Below are 17,746 nucleotides of genomic sequence, written 5' to 3' on the forward strand. Positions count from 1 at the left end.
ACACATTACATGTAACACAGGAATATTCATGACACTAAACATTACTTGGTAGATTCAAGTATAAATCTAGCACACATTGACACAAGTACACAACGCAATAACATGTAAGATGTAACACTAAAACATTTATGACACATAATATTACGTGGTAGATTTAAAGTTGGAAGAGATCTGAACTTTAACTTTTGATTTGTTCCAGGACTATCACAGTCTAAATCAAAATGGTTTCGACAAATTTAAAAGGACTTTCTAACTTGATCTTAAGTCAAATTTAGCAGCTTAACATTTCCGGTTCTCTCGACCCAAATGTTGAAGTCAAGATCAATGATTGGAAATGTATATTTTCGCTTTGCAGCATTTACACATCCAATAACCACACATTTATTAGACACTATTCTGAAATTAAAATTAGTACACAATATATATTACAGTACAGTTTTGACCACGGTTGAGACAAGACGTATGTTTGTTCTCTCCGTACTTATTATCGCAGTCATTAGTTCTTTCTCGATAATATTACGCTGTTTAAAATCCGTTTATATTTATTTCATATTATCATCTTTGCTTTGTGAGTTGTGCCATATAAGTATATAATACGCGTCGTTTCCGCTGTTCCGTCGTGGTGTTATCGCCGATACAACGTTCTACTCGTCAAGGTCATGATTTTATTATAAATATTATTTTTATTATACTCTTACATATCGCAATACGCTTTAATTGCCCACCGTTGATAGCACACTTTACCTGTTATACATCGTTTTAATGGTTTCAAGTTTCATTCCACGTCTTATACGGAACGCGGAATATTTATAATTGATTAATGCCACCCAATTGTCCTGTATGCAACATAGCTGTTCCACGTCATTCATCATCAATTGGTTGTTCGATTTGTTTTACCCTTTACCATTCATCTTGTCTGGATATACCACCTAAGTCTCTCACACTCTACAAAAAACCAAATAGTAATTGGATCTGTCCTATACACTCTATAACTATGCCTAGTACACCAAAAATAACCGTAGATGCTGTTAAATCGAATAACACTCTTACATTAAGCGACTTAGCTAAAATGATTAGCACGTTGTCTTCTAATCAGGACAAAAGCTTTAAATTAATTAATTCTCGTATTGATGATTTATCAACGCATTTAAACAAATTAGACTAGGCTATAGCTGAGTGTCAAAATAAAACACAGCGTCTCGAAGACAGGGTTAAAGCATTAGAAACCCAAAAATCAGTTTTGGATTTTAATTCTACAGACTTTTCCTTGGTTGTCAGGAATAAGGTTCTTGATGTCCAAAAGCGCTCTCTTAATGTTATCTTACATGGTGTTAAGGAATCTATTGAAACGGTTGCTAAAGAGCGTATAATACACGACAACAATAAAATTAATGAGCTTTTTACCCTACTATCTATCAATTCGGATGTAATAGCTAACATTTCAAGATTGGGTCATCCATCTTCATCAAATCAACGGCCAATTAAATTGATTTTACGGAACCCTTGTGATGCTGATAGAATTTTAACGTCCTTTATGAAAGTAAAACGCGAATCTCCAACCACTGTGCAAAATATCTCCCTCGTCAAAGACCGCACTCAGGTAGAACGCCGTCACATAAAGGAAGTATACGTAGATTTCAAGAACAGATCCGAGGCAGGGGAAAAGGATATAAAAGTTCAATATTTCAATGGAATTCCTAAAATTATAAATATTAAAAAAAAACTAAATGATAGGGCTAAGCCCAATAGTTATACTAGTAAGTTAAAATCAATGTTCAATAATCATAAATCAAATGTGTTTTTTAATAAGCCTTCTATTTGTATCAATTCTCTTCTCTCTGGTTACTACCAAAATGTCCGTGGTCTAAGGACCAAATTAAATTTATTAAAATGTTCAATACCTTCATCTACTCATGATTTTATAATATTTACTGAGACATGGTTAAATAACACTTTCTTTGACAATGAGTTAGGTTTTACCCAGCATAACGTATTTCGACGTGACAGAACTGAAAAAACTAGTCCTCATAACCGTGGTGGAGGAGTTCTCGTCGCTATTAAGAAGACTTTTAATTCCAAATTGCTTAATATTGATACTTTAAACGTTGAACAAGTCTTTGTCAAAGTTATAGTTGGTGATCTTTTGATTATTTTTTGTGCCGTATACTTTCCACCTAATAGTGATTTACAGTTATACTTAAATCACCTCTCAGTCTTAGAGTCTATTGACTCTTCTTTTCCGAATTGTAAGTTTATCATTTGTGGTGGTTATAATATTCCCTCCCTATCCTGGGAAAGTGATAAGCACGGGCTTAAGTGTGTCAACTTCCTTTCTTCCCAAGTAGGAAGTTCTCTTATTGAGAGTTGTTCTGTGTTAAATCTTTACCAGTTTAATTCTATCATTAATGCTCATGGAAATATTCTAGATTTGGTGTTTTCTAATCTCCTAGAGAGCTCCATAAATCTTTACGACGACCCGTTTGTCCCTATTGACCCATGCCACCCTCCAATTCAAATTAATGTTCGTTTACCTATCTCTCAGCCTATTCTTAACAACGACAGAACAATCTACAATTATGTGAAAGGTGATTATATTAATGCGAACCTATTTTTTAATTCTTTTAATTGGTTGAATACTTTTAGACACCTCAATACTGAGGCAGCGGCGCTCATATTCCAACACGTACTTTTAGAAGCTTTACACTCTTTTGTCCCTCAAAAAACCATAAGCACTTCCCATAATTTCCCTTACTGGTTCAACAAAGAACTCAAAACCCTTGTTTGGAAGAAAAATAAAGCTCATTCAATTTATATCAAAAATAAAAGTAAATCAAATTATGAAAAATTCTCCTTGTTGCGTTCTCAATATAAATCGCTGTCTAAAATTGTTTTTCATGATTTTATACACCGGTCAGAAAGTGAAATTATAAGTAACCCGAAATATTTTTGGAACTGGGTTAACTTTAATACTAAGTCTCATGGTATACCCAATTCTTCCTAGGTGATACTATTGCTAATAATGGTGCGGCTATTGCTAATTTATTCTCAGATTATTTCTCCTCTGTATATAACACTTCACCCGTCCATTCACCTGACGAACATACATTTTCGCCTCTACTTATCAATTCGATCACATCATCCCCAATAAATGTAGTATCTCTCTTAATGAGGTATCTGATGGTCTACGGACACTTATAAAATGTAGGTCTCCCGGCCCAGATGGTGTTTCTGGTTACTTCTTGGCAAACTTAGCAAATTCTATAGCTTATCCCATATTTATCTTATATAACAAATCACTTAAGGAAGGAGTATTTCCATCCATCTGGAAAACAAGCTCTATCACCCCAGTTTTCAAGAAAGGTAATAAATCTAACGTCAAAAATTATCGCCCCATCTCAGGTCTAGTACAAATTGGTAAATTGTTAGAAAAATTGGTTCTAGCTCAAATGATCAAGCCAATCAATAACATTTTAGACAATAGCCAGCATGGTTTTAGACCGGGGAGATCCACCTTAACTTGTAATTTATCGCTGCAAAATTTCATACTCAACGCTTTTAATGATAATTGTCAAGTTGATGTAATTTATACCGATTTTGCGAAAGCTTTCGACCGTGTCGATCATGAATTATTGATTATTATTCTGGGTAAATTAGGGTTTAGTCATCCATTGTTATCCTGGTTTAAATCTTATCTCACAAACATGTCTCAGTTCACCCAAGTGCATGGTTTCTACTCAGAGACGGTCCTGGTCCCATCTGGTACTCCCCAAGGAGGTCACTTATCGCCCATACTATTCAATTTATTTATAAACGGACTATCACTTGTTCTTAAAAAATGCCAAATTCTGTTTTTTGCAGACGATTTAAAAATATTTACTCGTATTTCCTCGTTTGAGGATTGCCTAGTTCTACAAGATGAATTAAATATATTATCTATATGGTGTAGTAACTGGGGAATGTGTCTCAATACTGATAAGTGTTATTCAATGTGTTTTTACAGATCCCGTAGGCATATAACCTATACGTACTCCATAAATGATGTCCAACTTAGATCAGTCTCTTCAATTACAGACTTGGGAGTAACTTTAACTACTAATTTAAATTTCCGTAATCATATTGCGTGTTGTAAAAAAATCGTGGAAAGTTCTAGGATTTATTAAGCGGCATTCATCTGAATTTAAAAACCTTAGATCATTCAAACTCCTGTATTGTGCATTAGTCAGGTCTATTCTTGAATACGGGGCTCCTATCTGGAATCCATACACCAAAACTAATATCGACTTCATTGAACGCGTTCAAAATAGGTTTTTAAAATTCGTAGCCTTTAAATTTTATTTGACCATTGATAATCATGATTATACACAAATCAGATCTTTTCTTAACATTCCAGCCTTATCCTCCAGACGTGAAATAGCAGATATTTCTTTTATATATAAGTTAATTAATGGTATCACCGATGATCCTGATCTTTTAAAATGCATCCCCTTTACTATTCCAGCCTACAATAACCGTTCCACATCTTCGTTTTACATTCCAGTATATAGCACAAACTATTTAAAAAACTCACCTATTCCTAGGGCTATGGCTCTATGCAATAAACTTTTGACGAGAGTTGACTTTTTCTTCTCTTCCTTAAAGGAGATAATAAATGTTCACATGAACAATGCGAATACGTGATGCTGGATTTGCCTATCAATTTAATACTATTTTTCCTTTTTAGATTTTTGTAAGCTTATAGCTATAAGATATTTATTGTATATAATATTGTATTTCTGTTGTATTTGTACTCAAACTTTACTATCTGTACTATTGGGCCTCGGCCCGTTTTATTCTCCTGAATAAACTATTATTATTATTATTATTATATTAAACTATAATAATGAAAATTAACTAACCGCATCATACAGTCGATTGAACTATTCCGCCAATGTAGTACGTTTAGAAATAGTAAAAAATTTTATAAAAAAATTGAAATGTAATAGAGCTGATCAAACGTTGTGTAATATTTTATACAATTATATTAATAAATAGGTATGTACCTTATAAGTTATAAGTAAAAACTACAAAGTAATAAATATGTACCTATGTTTACTTGGTAGTAATTGATGAAATAGTAATATAGGTAGTACTAATAATTATAATGTACAGTAGAACCTCTCTATACTCCGTTTCAAGAGAGAAGGTACACGTTTTTTCGTCCGTCGATGCGCATCTCCCACCAATGTCGCCCGTTCGTTCACGATCGTAAAATGTTCCGGCTGCGGTCGGCAACGACTCGTTCGCATACGTAGTTAGCGCTGCTAACGTACATAACAAAATTTAAACGGCAACTAAACGTTACACCGAATGTTATCGGGGTGTATAATCGATTTGGCTAGCCGCCGGGCAGTAAAAAGTGGGGGAAATTTGGCCTCCGCGCTGTTTGACGGCGGCAGTCGGATGCGCGACTCGTGTACCTTCTCTCGTGAAACGGAGTATAGTCCGTCACCTTCGGGACTGGGGGTGTGGTCGGAACGCGAAAAAGGTCGGATTATCAGAATATACAGAACCCTGATAAAGGAAATATTATACTAGCAATTAATTGTATATATCTACTATAAATTGGAAAATCCAAATGTATTCATATCGATAATACTATGGTCGGATCAACCGGAGTGGCGGACCAGCCGAGGGCGGACGAGAGGGGTTCTACTGTATGTAATAAATAATTGTACATAGTAGAACAGTACACGCTATTCGGTTTATATAATTACATTAACAAGTAAAAACACATAAAATCAAATTTTATGAACGTACTTCGGGTTTTTTCAAGTGCAGAAAAATTGAAATAGTAAAAATAGAAATATAAACAAACTAACTTAACCATAGTTATTTCCCATGGAACAAAATATTAATATTGACGTAAGCGCTCGCGTGCTACTCTCGGGAACTATATCAGAAAATCATATTTTCATCTATGAAAAAGATAGAGATGATAGATAATGAGTGCGTCGGACCTGTGGCGGACGGCACACGCACTGACCGCAGACAGGTCGCAATTTGAAAAGGCGCTCTTCAAAGCTTCAACCATATAAACTAATAGACGTGCCTTATCATATGCTTGTATAGGCACAATTATGTAGGTAGCCATCATTTTCAGTGATATGACGTCACGTTTGGCAAAACAATTTTGAATTATTAATTTGTTCATTTGGCGTTCACGGTTTTTGGCAGACAACCATCGTTTTGTTCTTAATTATTATTTACATATTATATTTTATAATGCTGTATTATATTCTTATTTAAAATTCATATTTTATATTTTTTTATTTATTATAAATTTATAATATTATATTAGTATATATAAAAAAAAGTGGTAATTTCTTGTTCTGCATATAATTGTACTCAAAGATATACTAAAGGAATTTTATTTCATGGGTAAACTTAAAATATTTTAAAAATAATATTTATTTATAATAAAATTAATGGAACAATTCTAGTTTAGCACCTAACAATTTTTTAAATTTTTTTCTCCAAAATGTAGAGTAATTTATAAGAATATAAAAAATACTTAAAATTGAATATTTTCAAAATGTGTGGTTTTTAACGCTTAATAGATTGGTGAAATCAAAACTTACCTAACATACTTACTTTTGAAGTTTTTGTACGTAAACATTGACAAACACCATTTTCAAAATTCATAATAAATCCTTTCTTAAATTAGCTAAAAATCTGATTTTTAATATATATATTTTTTTTAATGTACAGTTTAAATTAAAAAGTTTTAGTGAAGTCAGAATTGTACTATCTGGGGCCCAGAGCCGTATCTAGGGCTTGGCGAAACTGGCCCAGGCCAGGGCACAACAAAAAAGGGGCGCAAAATCCAGAATAAAATATACCATATATTATATTATACCAATTATTAATAACATAAATTTTATTTAGAATATGGGCTTAGATAGGTTGCTAAACTAGAATTATGCCAAATTAATTTATTAAGTCTAATTTTCTTTAATTTAATTTAATTATTTACAACTTACCAATTATTTATTTAGTTTTCCAAAAGATGTAGAATTAAATAAAAAATGGATTCATGTCATGCGAAGGGATATTTTTGTACCAAGTAAACAGTCAAAACTCTGTTCAAAACATTTTACCAGTGATTGTTATGCTGATATTAGTCCGTGGAGTTCTCAGAAGAAACTAAAAGATAATGCAATACCTTCGATATTTGATTTTCCTACTAGTTTAAAAAAAAATACAAATCCAAGAAAACCTCCTACAAACAGACAACATAACATTCCAATTAATATTTCAAATGATTCACTACAGTAGTATTATATTTAAAATGAATGATAACATTTTTTTGTAAAATTAAATATATATATTTTAGAAACCTTAATCAAGATTTTCAAATAGATTTTAAAAAAACTTGTATAAAAAGTAAAAGGTATGTTGGTGATTTTACCGAGAATGATATGTTAACACCTGAGAATAGCAAAAAGTTTTTAAAATTAACAATAAAGAAACTTTCTGTAATATTACAGTCCGGAGTTTTACGTTCCGATATTTTACATTCAGAGATATTACGTTCCGGACATATTTTTTTTCCGGATTATTATAATTCCGAACAATTAATTCCCGGACAATTACGGCTTCCCAGACCAATTGATACTAAATGGTAAAAAAATTAAATTAAATTAAATTATGAATTTAATTACAAAATATAAATAAATATATTTTTATAAATAACCATATTGGTACTACTCACAAAATACCGATATTGCCTGTTTTAAAAACATTGTCCACACACGTTCGACAATGTTTACAAAAACAACAACAAAACCAAAACCTTTTGATGTTTACCGACACCACTCAGGACATGACTTGGTTTTTAATAACACGAACAATTTGTTGGAAAAAACACACTTGTTTTAAAAATGTTTTGATTTTGACGAATAATACAGAGTTTCTGCTTTGTTTTAATTTTGTCGTCTCTGTGTGGACCCGCCATAACGAAAGAAATAATTTGCAAAAAAAAGTTTTTGACAGATTTAAAGCAAACAAAAAATTATGTTCATACAGGAAGATTAGAGTCTTACCATAACTTAAGATAAAAATATGTTCCAAAACGTGTTCACTTTTCTTTTAAAGCGATGTACATAAAATCAATCATTGCTATAATTGACCATAATTCTAATTTAAATAAGAAAAAAATAGGTTTAAATTATTTATTTTCTAAATCTACTGGAAAATGGGTAGCTAAAAATCCATATGAAAAAAGTATAAATAATTGGAGAGATGAAATAATTAACTCAATACTGGATCATTTAAATGGAGTCGAAATGACGTACGTTTCCCCAGCACCCCACAAATCAATTTTCGCAATTTTTTTTTTTGCCAATATTTTGTACGTCATTTATTTGTATTTGTTTGACTACGCTCAGAATTTTTTTGATGTCGGTTCACCTCGGAAAATCGGTTTTCAGTAATAATAGTATTAAATATAATATTTATAAACGAGGTGTCCCACGAAGATCTGGCAAATGAAATAACTTATGTTATAAATCCGCGTTTCTTAAACTTTTTTATCCGTGGAACCCTTTTTGATGTCCACTTTTATCGTGGAACCCCTACTTTGTTTTTTAGCTTTTAAGATTTTTTTTAGGATTATTTGCAAAAAAAATACAATTATTTCATATAATAATATTGTGTTACAGGTATTTAATTAAAAAATATGTGTTAAAAAAAATAATAAAAATAATAATAATTGTATATAATATTACTTTAATAATAATTACTTAATGAGATGCGTGAAATTGCTTTTTATCATTACAAATATTCTTAATATTGGGCTTTATTGATGAAAGTTGTATTAACATATTAGGTTCAGCATAAAGTCTGTTGTGGTATTTTGTTTTTGTCGATACATAGGTGGAGAACCCCGTTTCACACATATAAGTGGTTGCAAATGGTAAAAGTGCCAACACGGCCTTTTGTGATAATTGAGGATATTCATCTTTTGAACTGCACCAAAATTCTGCTAATGGCATTGATTTAAATTTTTCTTGCAGTGATGAATCAGATGTCAATTCAATAAAGGTTTCATATTATTTTACTGACATAGATGAGGTTTTGTATTGACAATAAATGGATTTTTAATCCACAATTCATTTTTATATTTCACCTGTTGGTCATTTGGAAAATACTGGTTAAATCATTCACTCAATCCAGTGAGGTGCTGAATAATTTCCTCAATGAAAACCTCATTTATTTCGACCCCTTCCTCTTCCAAAAAGCATTTAATTGTTGGAAAGCAATCAAACTCGTTGGAGCTCATACAAATTTTCCAAAAATCTAACTTTTTCTTAAAAGCATGAATTTTTTCGAGTTAGTATCTTTCCTCGAGATAACCACCTGACCTCGGTATGTAAGAGAAGAGAAGTATGTACACTTCCCATGTCCTCACTCCTCACATAGGATTTTGAAGAGGCCGAGGTTTTATGAAGTTTATGATTTTTACGACTTCATCAAGAGCTTTCTTAAAACTAATAGATAACTTTTTTGCAGCGAGCCTGTCTGTGTATCATACAGTGGCTACTAGAACAGTTTTTGGCAATATTTTTAATACGCTGTACAGCTCCATTAATTGTACCACTCATAGCCTTTGCTCCATCGGTACAGATATCAACGCAGTTTTCCCATGGTATTTCATTTCCTTCGAGAAATGGATTTAGAAGATCAAATATTTCAACTCCAGTAGCACGTGTTGGTAGAGATTTGCATAAAAGAAGATCTTCCAATAATGTGCTTTCGTATTGATACCTAACAATGACAATTAATATTGCAAGCCCAGCTACATCGGTAGACTCATCCATTTGTAATGCAAATTTGCACGATTTGAGACGAAAAATAAGTTCATTCTGTATATCGGCTGCTAAATCATTGATACGATTAGCTACCGTGTTATTTGATAGTGGGATTTTAGATATTTCTGTTGCCAATTTTTCATCTAACATACATTTTATCATCTCCATAGCACAAGGTTTTATAAGACTTTCGGCAATTGTGTAAGCTTCACCGCGTTGAGCTATCCGATAGCTAACTAAATAAGAACCCTCGGTTGCTTTTTCATTTATAGTTTTGTGGTTTGAACCATACAGTTTATTGATTTTAGTAGTTCGTCACGCTTTCGAATAAAGAATTCTACATTTTTTTCTTTAAGTTCACCGTGAACAGATTCTAAATGACGACGCATTTTAGCTGGAGCCATTGAGCTATTTGGGAGAACTTTGCTGCAAATAACGCACTGAGGATTATCATTATTATTCATAAATCCTAATGATATGTAACTTACATCATACTATCTACATTTTTTAGTTACTTTCCTAAAATCTTTTGGGGTGATTTCATTTGTATCATTCTCATTATTACTATGATTATCATAATGACTTGAGTTCACCGCAAAATATTCAGGTTCTGGAAAGGAACGTTTCAGAGTTCCTTTTTTAAGCCATCTCTCCATATTGTAAACAAAATAACAAAACTAACTTTGAGAAAAAAAATAAATTTATAACACAACGCACTCGAATATATTCAGTGCCGCATTAAGCCAAATTGCCGCCCGGGGCAATATGAAATTTGCCGCCTATACATATTTTTAAAAAATATCATATAATTTTTTTCGCTATCACAAACATAGCAAAAATATATTTTAATACGTTTCTATACGTTAGTTTTAAAATATTAAAGAGTAGGTACCTATACAATGAATTTATACTTAATTTTTTTTTTTGAAAAACACATCATTTATTAAATACTCATAATATAATTAATCATAATTGTAATTAAAAATTAAAAATAGTAAATTAAAATACATAATATACATTTAACTTATATTAATTTTTTCCTTGATTTTAAAACTGCAAATTTATGTATTATGTCCGACCAATCAATTTGTTGTAAAAGGTCGGCTTCTATATTTAATATGGATAGTGATGACATCTTTTCATCAACTAAAGCAGACAGTAAATTAAATACAATTTAGTACAACATAATTATTAAACAATATTGTCAATTGTTATCCTTACGAAAAAATATTATAAAAAAAAATAATATAAGATTACTATCTATTTAAAAAAATCTGACTATCCGTGTATTAAAAATATATTTTATTAAGTATATTATTTTATATTTATACCTGTAGACTGTGTGGCTGTGTAATAATTTCAGTAACTTTTGTATCATCAGCTGTATTAAACCGTATTTCAATTTTAGAAATATCAGTTTGAGATTGAGAATATTCTTCTGTGGAGATCAATTCCGACTATAACCAATGTAAATATTCAAATTAGTTTATATTTGATTTACAAAATGTAATATACATAAAAATAAATACTTACATTTTCTACAATTCTAGTAGGGAAAAAAGAATGAAGTTTAGGCATTTTTTGAAGTAGTTCTTCGTTATTTTTCTTTTTTTCTTTAGCTAATTTTTGGTAAGCTGCACCACTTAATTTGATTCGCTTACCTGACATAGTATTTAATAATGTTATTGAATGGTAAACAAAAATTTCACAAACACAACACTGTTGTCTATCGAAATTGCGTCGAGAACGTGGTCGTCGACTGTCGATGATAAAATTACTAAAACGATAATATTTTAATCAAATACGTTATACGTCTTTTACGATTACTAGAAGATTATACAGCCCGCATTGCCCGCAACAACCAACAGGCGACAGCTCTTTGTTGTGACTGATCTACACGCCGCAAAATAAAAGCTATAAATAACACAGACGCACAACTGTGATGCATTTAGTTATTATTGAATCGTTGGTAGATTATATTATTGAACATTATAATATTTTTAATATGATAACAATATTGTATTATTTTGAAAATTGTTTACGAAATTCGTAACGCAGAACGTATAATATTATATGATATATTTTTTAAAAATCTGCCGCCCCTCAAATCACCTTAAATTTGCCGCCCCGGGGCAATTGCCCTCCCTTGCCCCCCGTTAAATGCGGCTCTGAATATATTGCACAGGTCACAAGACACGCGGTGGAGTGTCGCGTTGTATTGAGACGTTGAATTGAAACATTATTTTATTCGTTTATCTGTTTTTCAGAAGTTCACGCTATCTCGGACGGTCGTGACCAATTAGTATTTTTATCAACGACGTTCAAATATTATTTCTGTATACAAACTGTACAATTGTATAAGCACTATAAGTACACAATACATTGTAGAAGTATAGATAGAGTATAAAGATAGAATATTCCATATGACATATACATTATTATTTAATATACAAACATTTTTTTCCCCATTAAAATATTTAGTTTGGCATTTTTAAGTAATTTTCTTGAAAATTTTGAAAAAAATTACTTAATTAAGCTTCGCGGAACCCTGAAGTGATCTCCGCGAAACACAGTTTAAGAAACGCTGTTCTAAATAATATTTTAAAAAAAATTCTTTTAAATATAATTCATAGACACTTGCGCTATATTTTTTAAAATTGCCAATTTGTGAATCTTATTTTTTTTCAAAATTAGATAAAAACATTTATTTAATTTGAGTGGCGGATTTTTTACAATTTTTTTAAATATCAATATTTTCGTTCAGTATCTTACGATCTAGTTTATGTAAAACAATAAAAGAATAGTTAGATTTTAACATGCACCTTTTTAAAAATGTGCATTTAAAATATTTTTTGAACTTATAATGTTTCTAATATAAACTAGATCGTAATTTAGCTAACAAGGATATTGAAGTTTAAAAAAATTGTAAAAACTTGACTTAAATAAATGTTTTTACCAGCTACATTTTTTTTAAATCAGACTTACAAATGAGCTATTTTGAAAATTTTGGAAATTATTTAATCAATTTTTGATTAGAACAAAAGTGATATAATTATTACATTTGACAGATCTCCGTGGAACACCCTGTATATGTATATGTGTATTTGTATAATGTATATGTATATAAATTGTTAAAACCTAATAAAAATGAATACAATTTTAATTTTTATAATTTACTAATTTGTTTTTATTTAATTTAAAATATATACATGCTATTTTCACGGTCAGTTACTGCTATAGCAGTAATTTCAAATTTTTTCAATTCTCATTTAATGGGTCACTACTGCTATAGCAGTAATTTACAAAACCAACGAAATCGGGCATTACTGCTCATGCAGTACTATTTTCAATGGTGTTAAATGAAACTATACATCTGGCTGAGAGTATAATCAGTGGCGCCGAGTTCAGTTAAAAAAGGTGGTTCAATTCTCACAAAATATCACCCATCCACCTAAATTTGAGTAAGTAGTTAATTGTAAAACACAAAATACAATTAAATAATAACAATTCAATCAGTCAATAATTTAAAAAACATATGAGAATATAATGATTTAGAAAACATATTTTATGGTAATAGGCAGTGTTGCCGATATCCAAGTTTAAAATTACCACTTTACGATGAGAAATTACCACAATTTCCACATTGGCAATTTTAAATTACCACCATAAATACCACATAATAAAAAAAAAAAGTAAATGACACAATATTGCAGAATTAATAAACTTTATTTTAATTAGGAATAAACAAATAAAATCAGTATAATATTAAATATAAAAAAACAAATTAAGGTAATTAAGGTACTTATAAGGAAAATACGTTAACATTTATCACAATTAAATCGTTATTATAACTTATAAATTCATGACAATGGAAATATAGTATTTCAATTTTTAATAATATAAACAAACCATTTTAGAATATTAATAAATAATAAGTCTACAATAAATAAAAACCTCACAAATAAAATATAATCCCAAATATTGCTTTTGATCATATTATCAGATGGTTTAAAAAAAACACAATCTGTAACTGAGTGTTTAGTTCTAAGTATCCCAACTAATGAGGCAGTACACAATTTATTGCGATGCAGTCTTAATATTTTTTTGGTCACTAAATAATCTTTCAACAGATGCATTTGAACACAGTAAAACCAATAAGAGTCTCATCATTATGGTAATATTAGGAAAAGTCGAAAAGATGTTACACTGATGGCATTTTTTAAAAGAAAAACCTTTCTCCAAAATTCTATAATGTTGTTTATGTTAATATTTAATGGTTCTAGATCCATAAGAGCTAACTCCCTCCATTCTGTATTCAACTCTTGGGTACTACCATTGATTATAAATACTATAGATAGCTCGCTGCAGTACATAAAGCCGGGTTTACATTGGTAGAGTATTTGGTATAGTACGACGGTAGAGTGAGTACTCTACCGTTTCTAGCATAATGTAAACACTCAGGAATAGTATAAGTAGAGTACTAAAGATAGTAATCGGTATAGTAGAGTAGTTAACCACTGTGGTAAAGTACACTCTACTTGCTTTTACCCCCACCACCGTTTTTACTGTACTCTACCACCACTACTCTACTGGTGTAAACAGTCTAGTTTTGGTATAGTAAAGTAAAATATTGTTGATATCGCCTGAACCGGCACGTGTATTCATATTTATTTTTAAACTTTGTATACATTTTTAATTTTGTTTAATGTTTTTAAATCTTATAATATAATATAACTATTCTACATTTCTGATCGTATTGTAGTAAATTGTTTTATTTCATTATAAAAGTGGTTTTAATTATTTTTAAAAATGAAGTGGTCTGAAAGTGACACGATAGCTCTGGTGGAATTGTATGAAAAGCATGAGTGTATATGGAATATTGGTTCTAAAGATTATAGAAATAAATTAATGAGAGACGCTGCCTACGAAGATATCGTCAAGACACTTAAAAAAGATAATTTTGGCGTGACTGAACTAAAACAAAAAATAAAAAACTTAAGGTGTACTTACAACCAAGAACTATTAAAAATAAAAAAATCACAGAAGTCTGGTAGTGGTGTAGATGATCTATATGTTCCAAATATAAAATGGTTCAAATTGATGGATTCATTCATGAAAAATGTCAAGTCTGTGAAAATTAGTTGTACACAGGACAATGCAGAAAGTGGAGGTAAGTAATATTTATTTTATTGATATTACTATTTACTAAACTGATTTTCCTCTTTAATTGTTCTTGTAACTTGAAGTACAGTCAATTTTTTACAAATTATGACTATTTTACCAAAATATGCTGTTAAAACAACTAGAGTTTTAAAGTTTTCATTGAATTAAAAAAGTATAAATATTTAGACATATTATATTTAGATATATTATAAATTTATAATATACCTAACAGTATTTAGTTATAGTTTTAAGAAGATGAATGTTAAAATATTGGAAATATTAAAATTGTTAGAAATGCTACCGTCAATCAGGCCAACTTGGGGCAGCTTTGAAATTAATATTTCTAAGATAACAACAGAATACTTGTCTCACATTAATTAATTGAGAAGAGACGGTTATGGAGGTAAAATTAAAAGATAATATTTTTGCCCCAAGTTGGCCCGGTTGACGGTAGATATTTTTTCAGATGGTATAGTACATATAATTGAAAATTAAATTAACTAAACAGATATAACAAGTAAAAACAGTTTGTTATTTATTAATTAATTAGTTTAATTACTTACAATGCATTTAGGTACAAATTTTTCAAAATATTATAACATATTTAATATAATTAAACTAATTAAATTAACTAAACAGATACTATTAGTCTAGACTTTATACATATTTATTAGTATATATGCCTATATTGCCAGGGTACAGCTCCTTCATTTACAAAATAATTTTTCAAATTATCGCGTATTTTGTTGGCCAAGTCTGATGCTCTTCTTTCCCTATGATTTTCCAAATTTCGAAGCTCAATTATTTCCGTTCTCCAGCGACCTTCTCTCATTAAACCACTCGATATATCTTCTTCATCAATAGAGCCAGGTGGTAGGTATGTAGAGGAAGATTTTCGTAGAAAGTTGTGAAGAGCGCACGCAGCTAGTACAAGTTTGTTCACCGTTTTTAAATTGCAATATATTTTTTTATCAAATACTCGAAATCTGCTAACCAAAATGCCAAAAGCATTTTCTACAATACGTCTTGCTCTGCTTAAGCGATAATTAAAAATTTTTTGAGGTACAGTTAGAGCTGTTCTGTAACATTTATATGGTTTCATCATATAATATCGCAACGGAAATGCATCATCGGCTACAACGCAATATCCTAATGGAAGCAGATCTTTTTGCAAAAGTTGTCCAAGTTCACAATTTTGGAGAATACCACCGTCCGATGCTGACCCCTTGCTGCCGATTGATACATAAGTAAAACAATAGTTATGGTCAACCAGTGCCATCAAAACTACACTGTTAGTCTCCTTATAGTTGTAATATTCACTTCCACAGTTAGGAGGTGCCATTATCAACACATGTTTGCCGTCAATTGCTCCGCAGCATTTAGGAAAATTCCATGTATCTTCAAAGCCTTTCGCAATGCTTGTCCATTCTTCATAAGTTTTTGGCATCTAAATATTTAATTATTATATTATTATTTGAATAACTACCATACAATGTAATACAACTGTGTACATTTATTTATTTTATTTATTTTTGTTTTTTTAATTAACCAAGGTAACGAAGAAGGGCTGTTGGAAAATGTAACAGGTGTATTCACAGAAATGTCTACAACGCCGATGACAACAACTGTAGTTGCTGGAAACCCACAAGTGCCTACAACACCAACTGCAAAAACTCCAGTAGTTATAAAAACATCAGCTAAAAAAAGGAAGCTACATCATTTTACAACAGCAATTACAGAATTGCGTAATATTCAAAATGATTTAAATAAAATGGATTCCACTGAAATAAGTGATAATGATGCGTTTGGCCAGTACGTTATTGCATCACTTAATAAGTTGTCACCAAGGCAAGCTATTTTGGCTCAAAGTGATATACAGTCTCTTTTGACCAAGTATCGATTAGCAGAACAGTCTGGGTCAAACAGTTTTCATTCTACGTCACCACAATCTTTTTATACAACTGATGAAGATACATCTACACAATACAATATAGCAACTGATCAAGATACATCTACCCAATACACTCTACTATCAGCCAACACAGGCAACGAACATGATGAAGATAACAGGGACAATATCATCGCAAAAGCCTGGTCATTAATTTAAATTTAATTTTCCCCAAATGGGATTTTTTTTTGTTTATCTAATTTTTCAGTCCATAATATTAAAATGTTTTGAACTTTAAAAAAATAAAAATCATTTTTATTGTAGTTGGTATTAGTTATAGTAGTCTTAACATTTAAACTAATATATTGTAAATGTTCTATATTTTGTTAATATATAATAAAATATATTGTACCTATGTACGAAATGATTTTAAAGAAAAATACCTACCTTAATATATTGTTCCAGGGCTTGATAAATGGCGTCACAAACTTCTGGTAAAAATTTAGATATTGCGGGAATTGACACTCTAAAGAAATGTTGTAGGGTTCGGTAACTATTACCAGTCGCTAAATAATTCAATGTTATTTGTAGCTTAATGCGCGCTGGTAGTGCATCTCGAAGAATAGTGTCCTGTTTTTGAATAGTTGGTGATACCAAATTCAATAATTGTTCAAAATTTTCAGTTGTCATTCTTAAACACAGCCTGTACTCTTCTGGATCCTCTAAAGCTAGTTCAGTAAGAAGATTTTCTGATGCGCCAAGAACTGTTCTTCTTTTTATCCACTCTCGAACCCAAATTCGTTTTTCTTCATTACTCTCATCAATGAATTCTAAAATATCGTTTACT

General features: G+C 30.7%; 2 protein-coding genes across 2 annotated transcripts; one reads left to right on the forward strand and one right to left on the reverse strand.

Annotated features, from left to right (window-relative positions):
• Positions 1-9,527: 9,527 nt before the first annotated feature.
• Positions 9,528-10,504, reverse strand: LOC132925979 (zinc finger BED domain-containing protein 5-like). The gene is made up of 3 exons (XM_060990334.1): positions 10,364-10,504; positions 10,141-10,288; positions 9,528-10,084 (listed from the first exon to the last, which is right to left on the reverse strand). The coding sequence occupies exons 1-3, from the start codon at positions 10,502-10,504 to the stop codon at positions 9,528-9,530; spliced, it is 846 nt and encodes a 281-aa protein (XP_060846317.1).
• A 4,153-nt stretch (positions 10,505-14,657) lies between these two features.
• LOC132925980 (uncharacterized) lies at positions 14,658-17,118 on the forward strand. The gene is made up of 2 exons (XM_060990335.1): positions 14,658-15,018; positions 16,565-17,118. Exons 1-2 carry the CDS (start codon positions 14,658-14,660, stop codon positions 17,116-17,118), a joined length of 915 nt encoding a protein of 304 aa, XP_060846318.1.
• The last annotated feature ends 628 nt before the right edge of the window (positions 17,119-17,746 follow it).

This window comes from Rhopalosiphum padi, chromosome 3, assembly GCF_020882245.1.
Source record: "Rhopalosiphum padi isolate XX-2018 chromosome 3, ASM2088224v1, whole genome shotgun sequence".
NCBI lineage: Eukaryota > Metazoa > Arthropoda > Insecta > Hemiptera > Aphididae > Rhopalosiphum > Rhopalosiphum padi.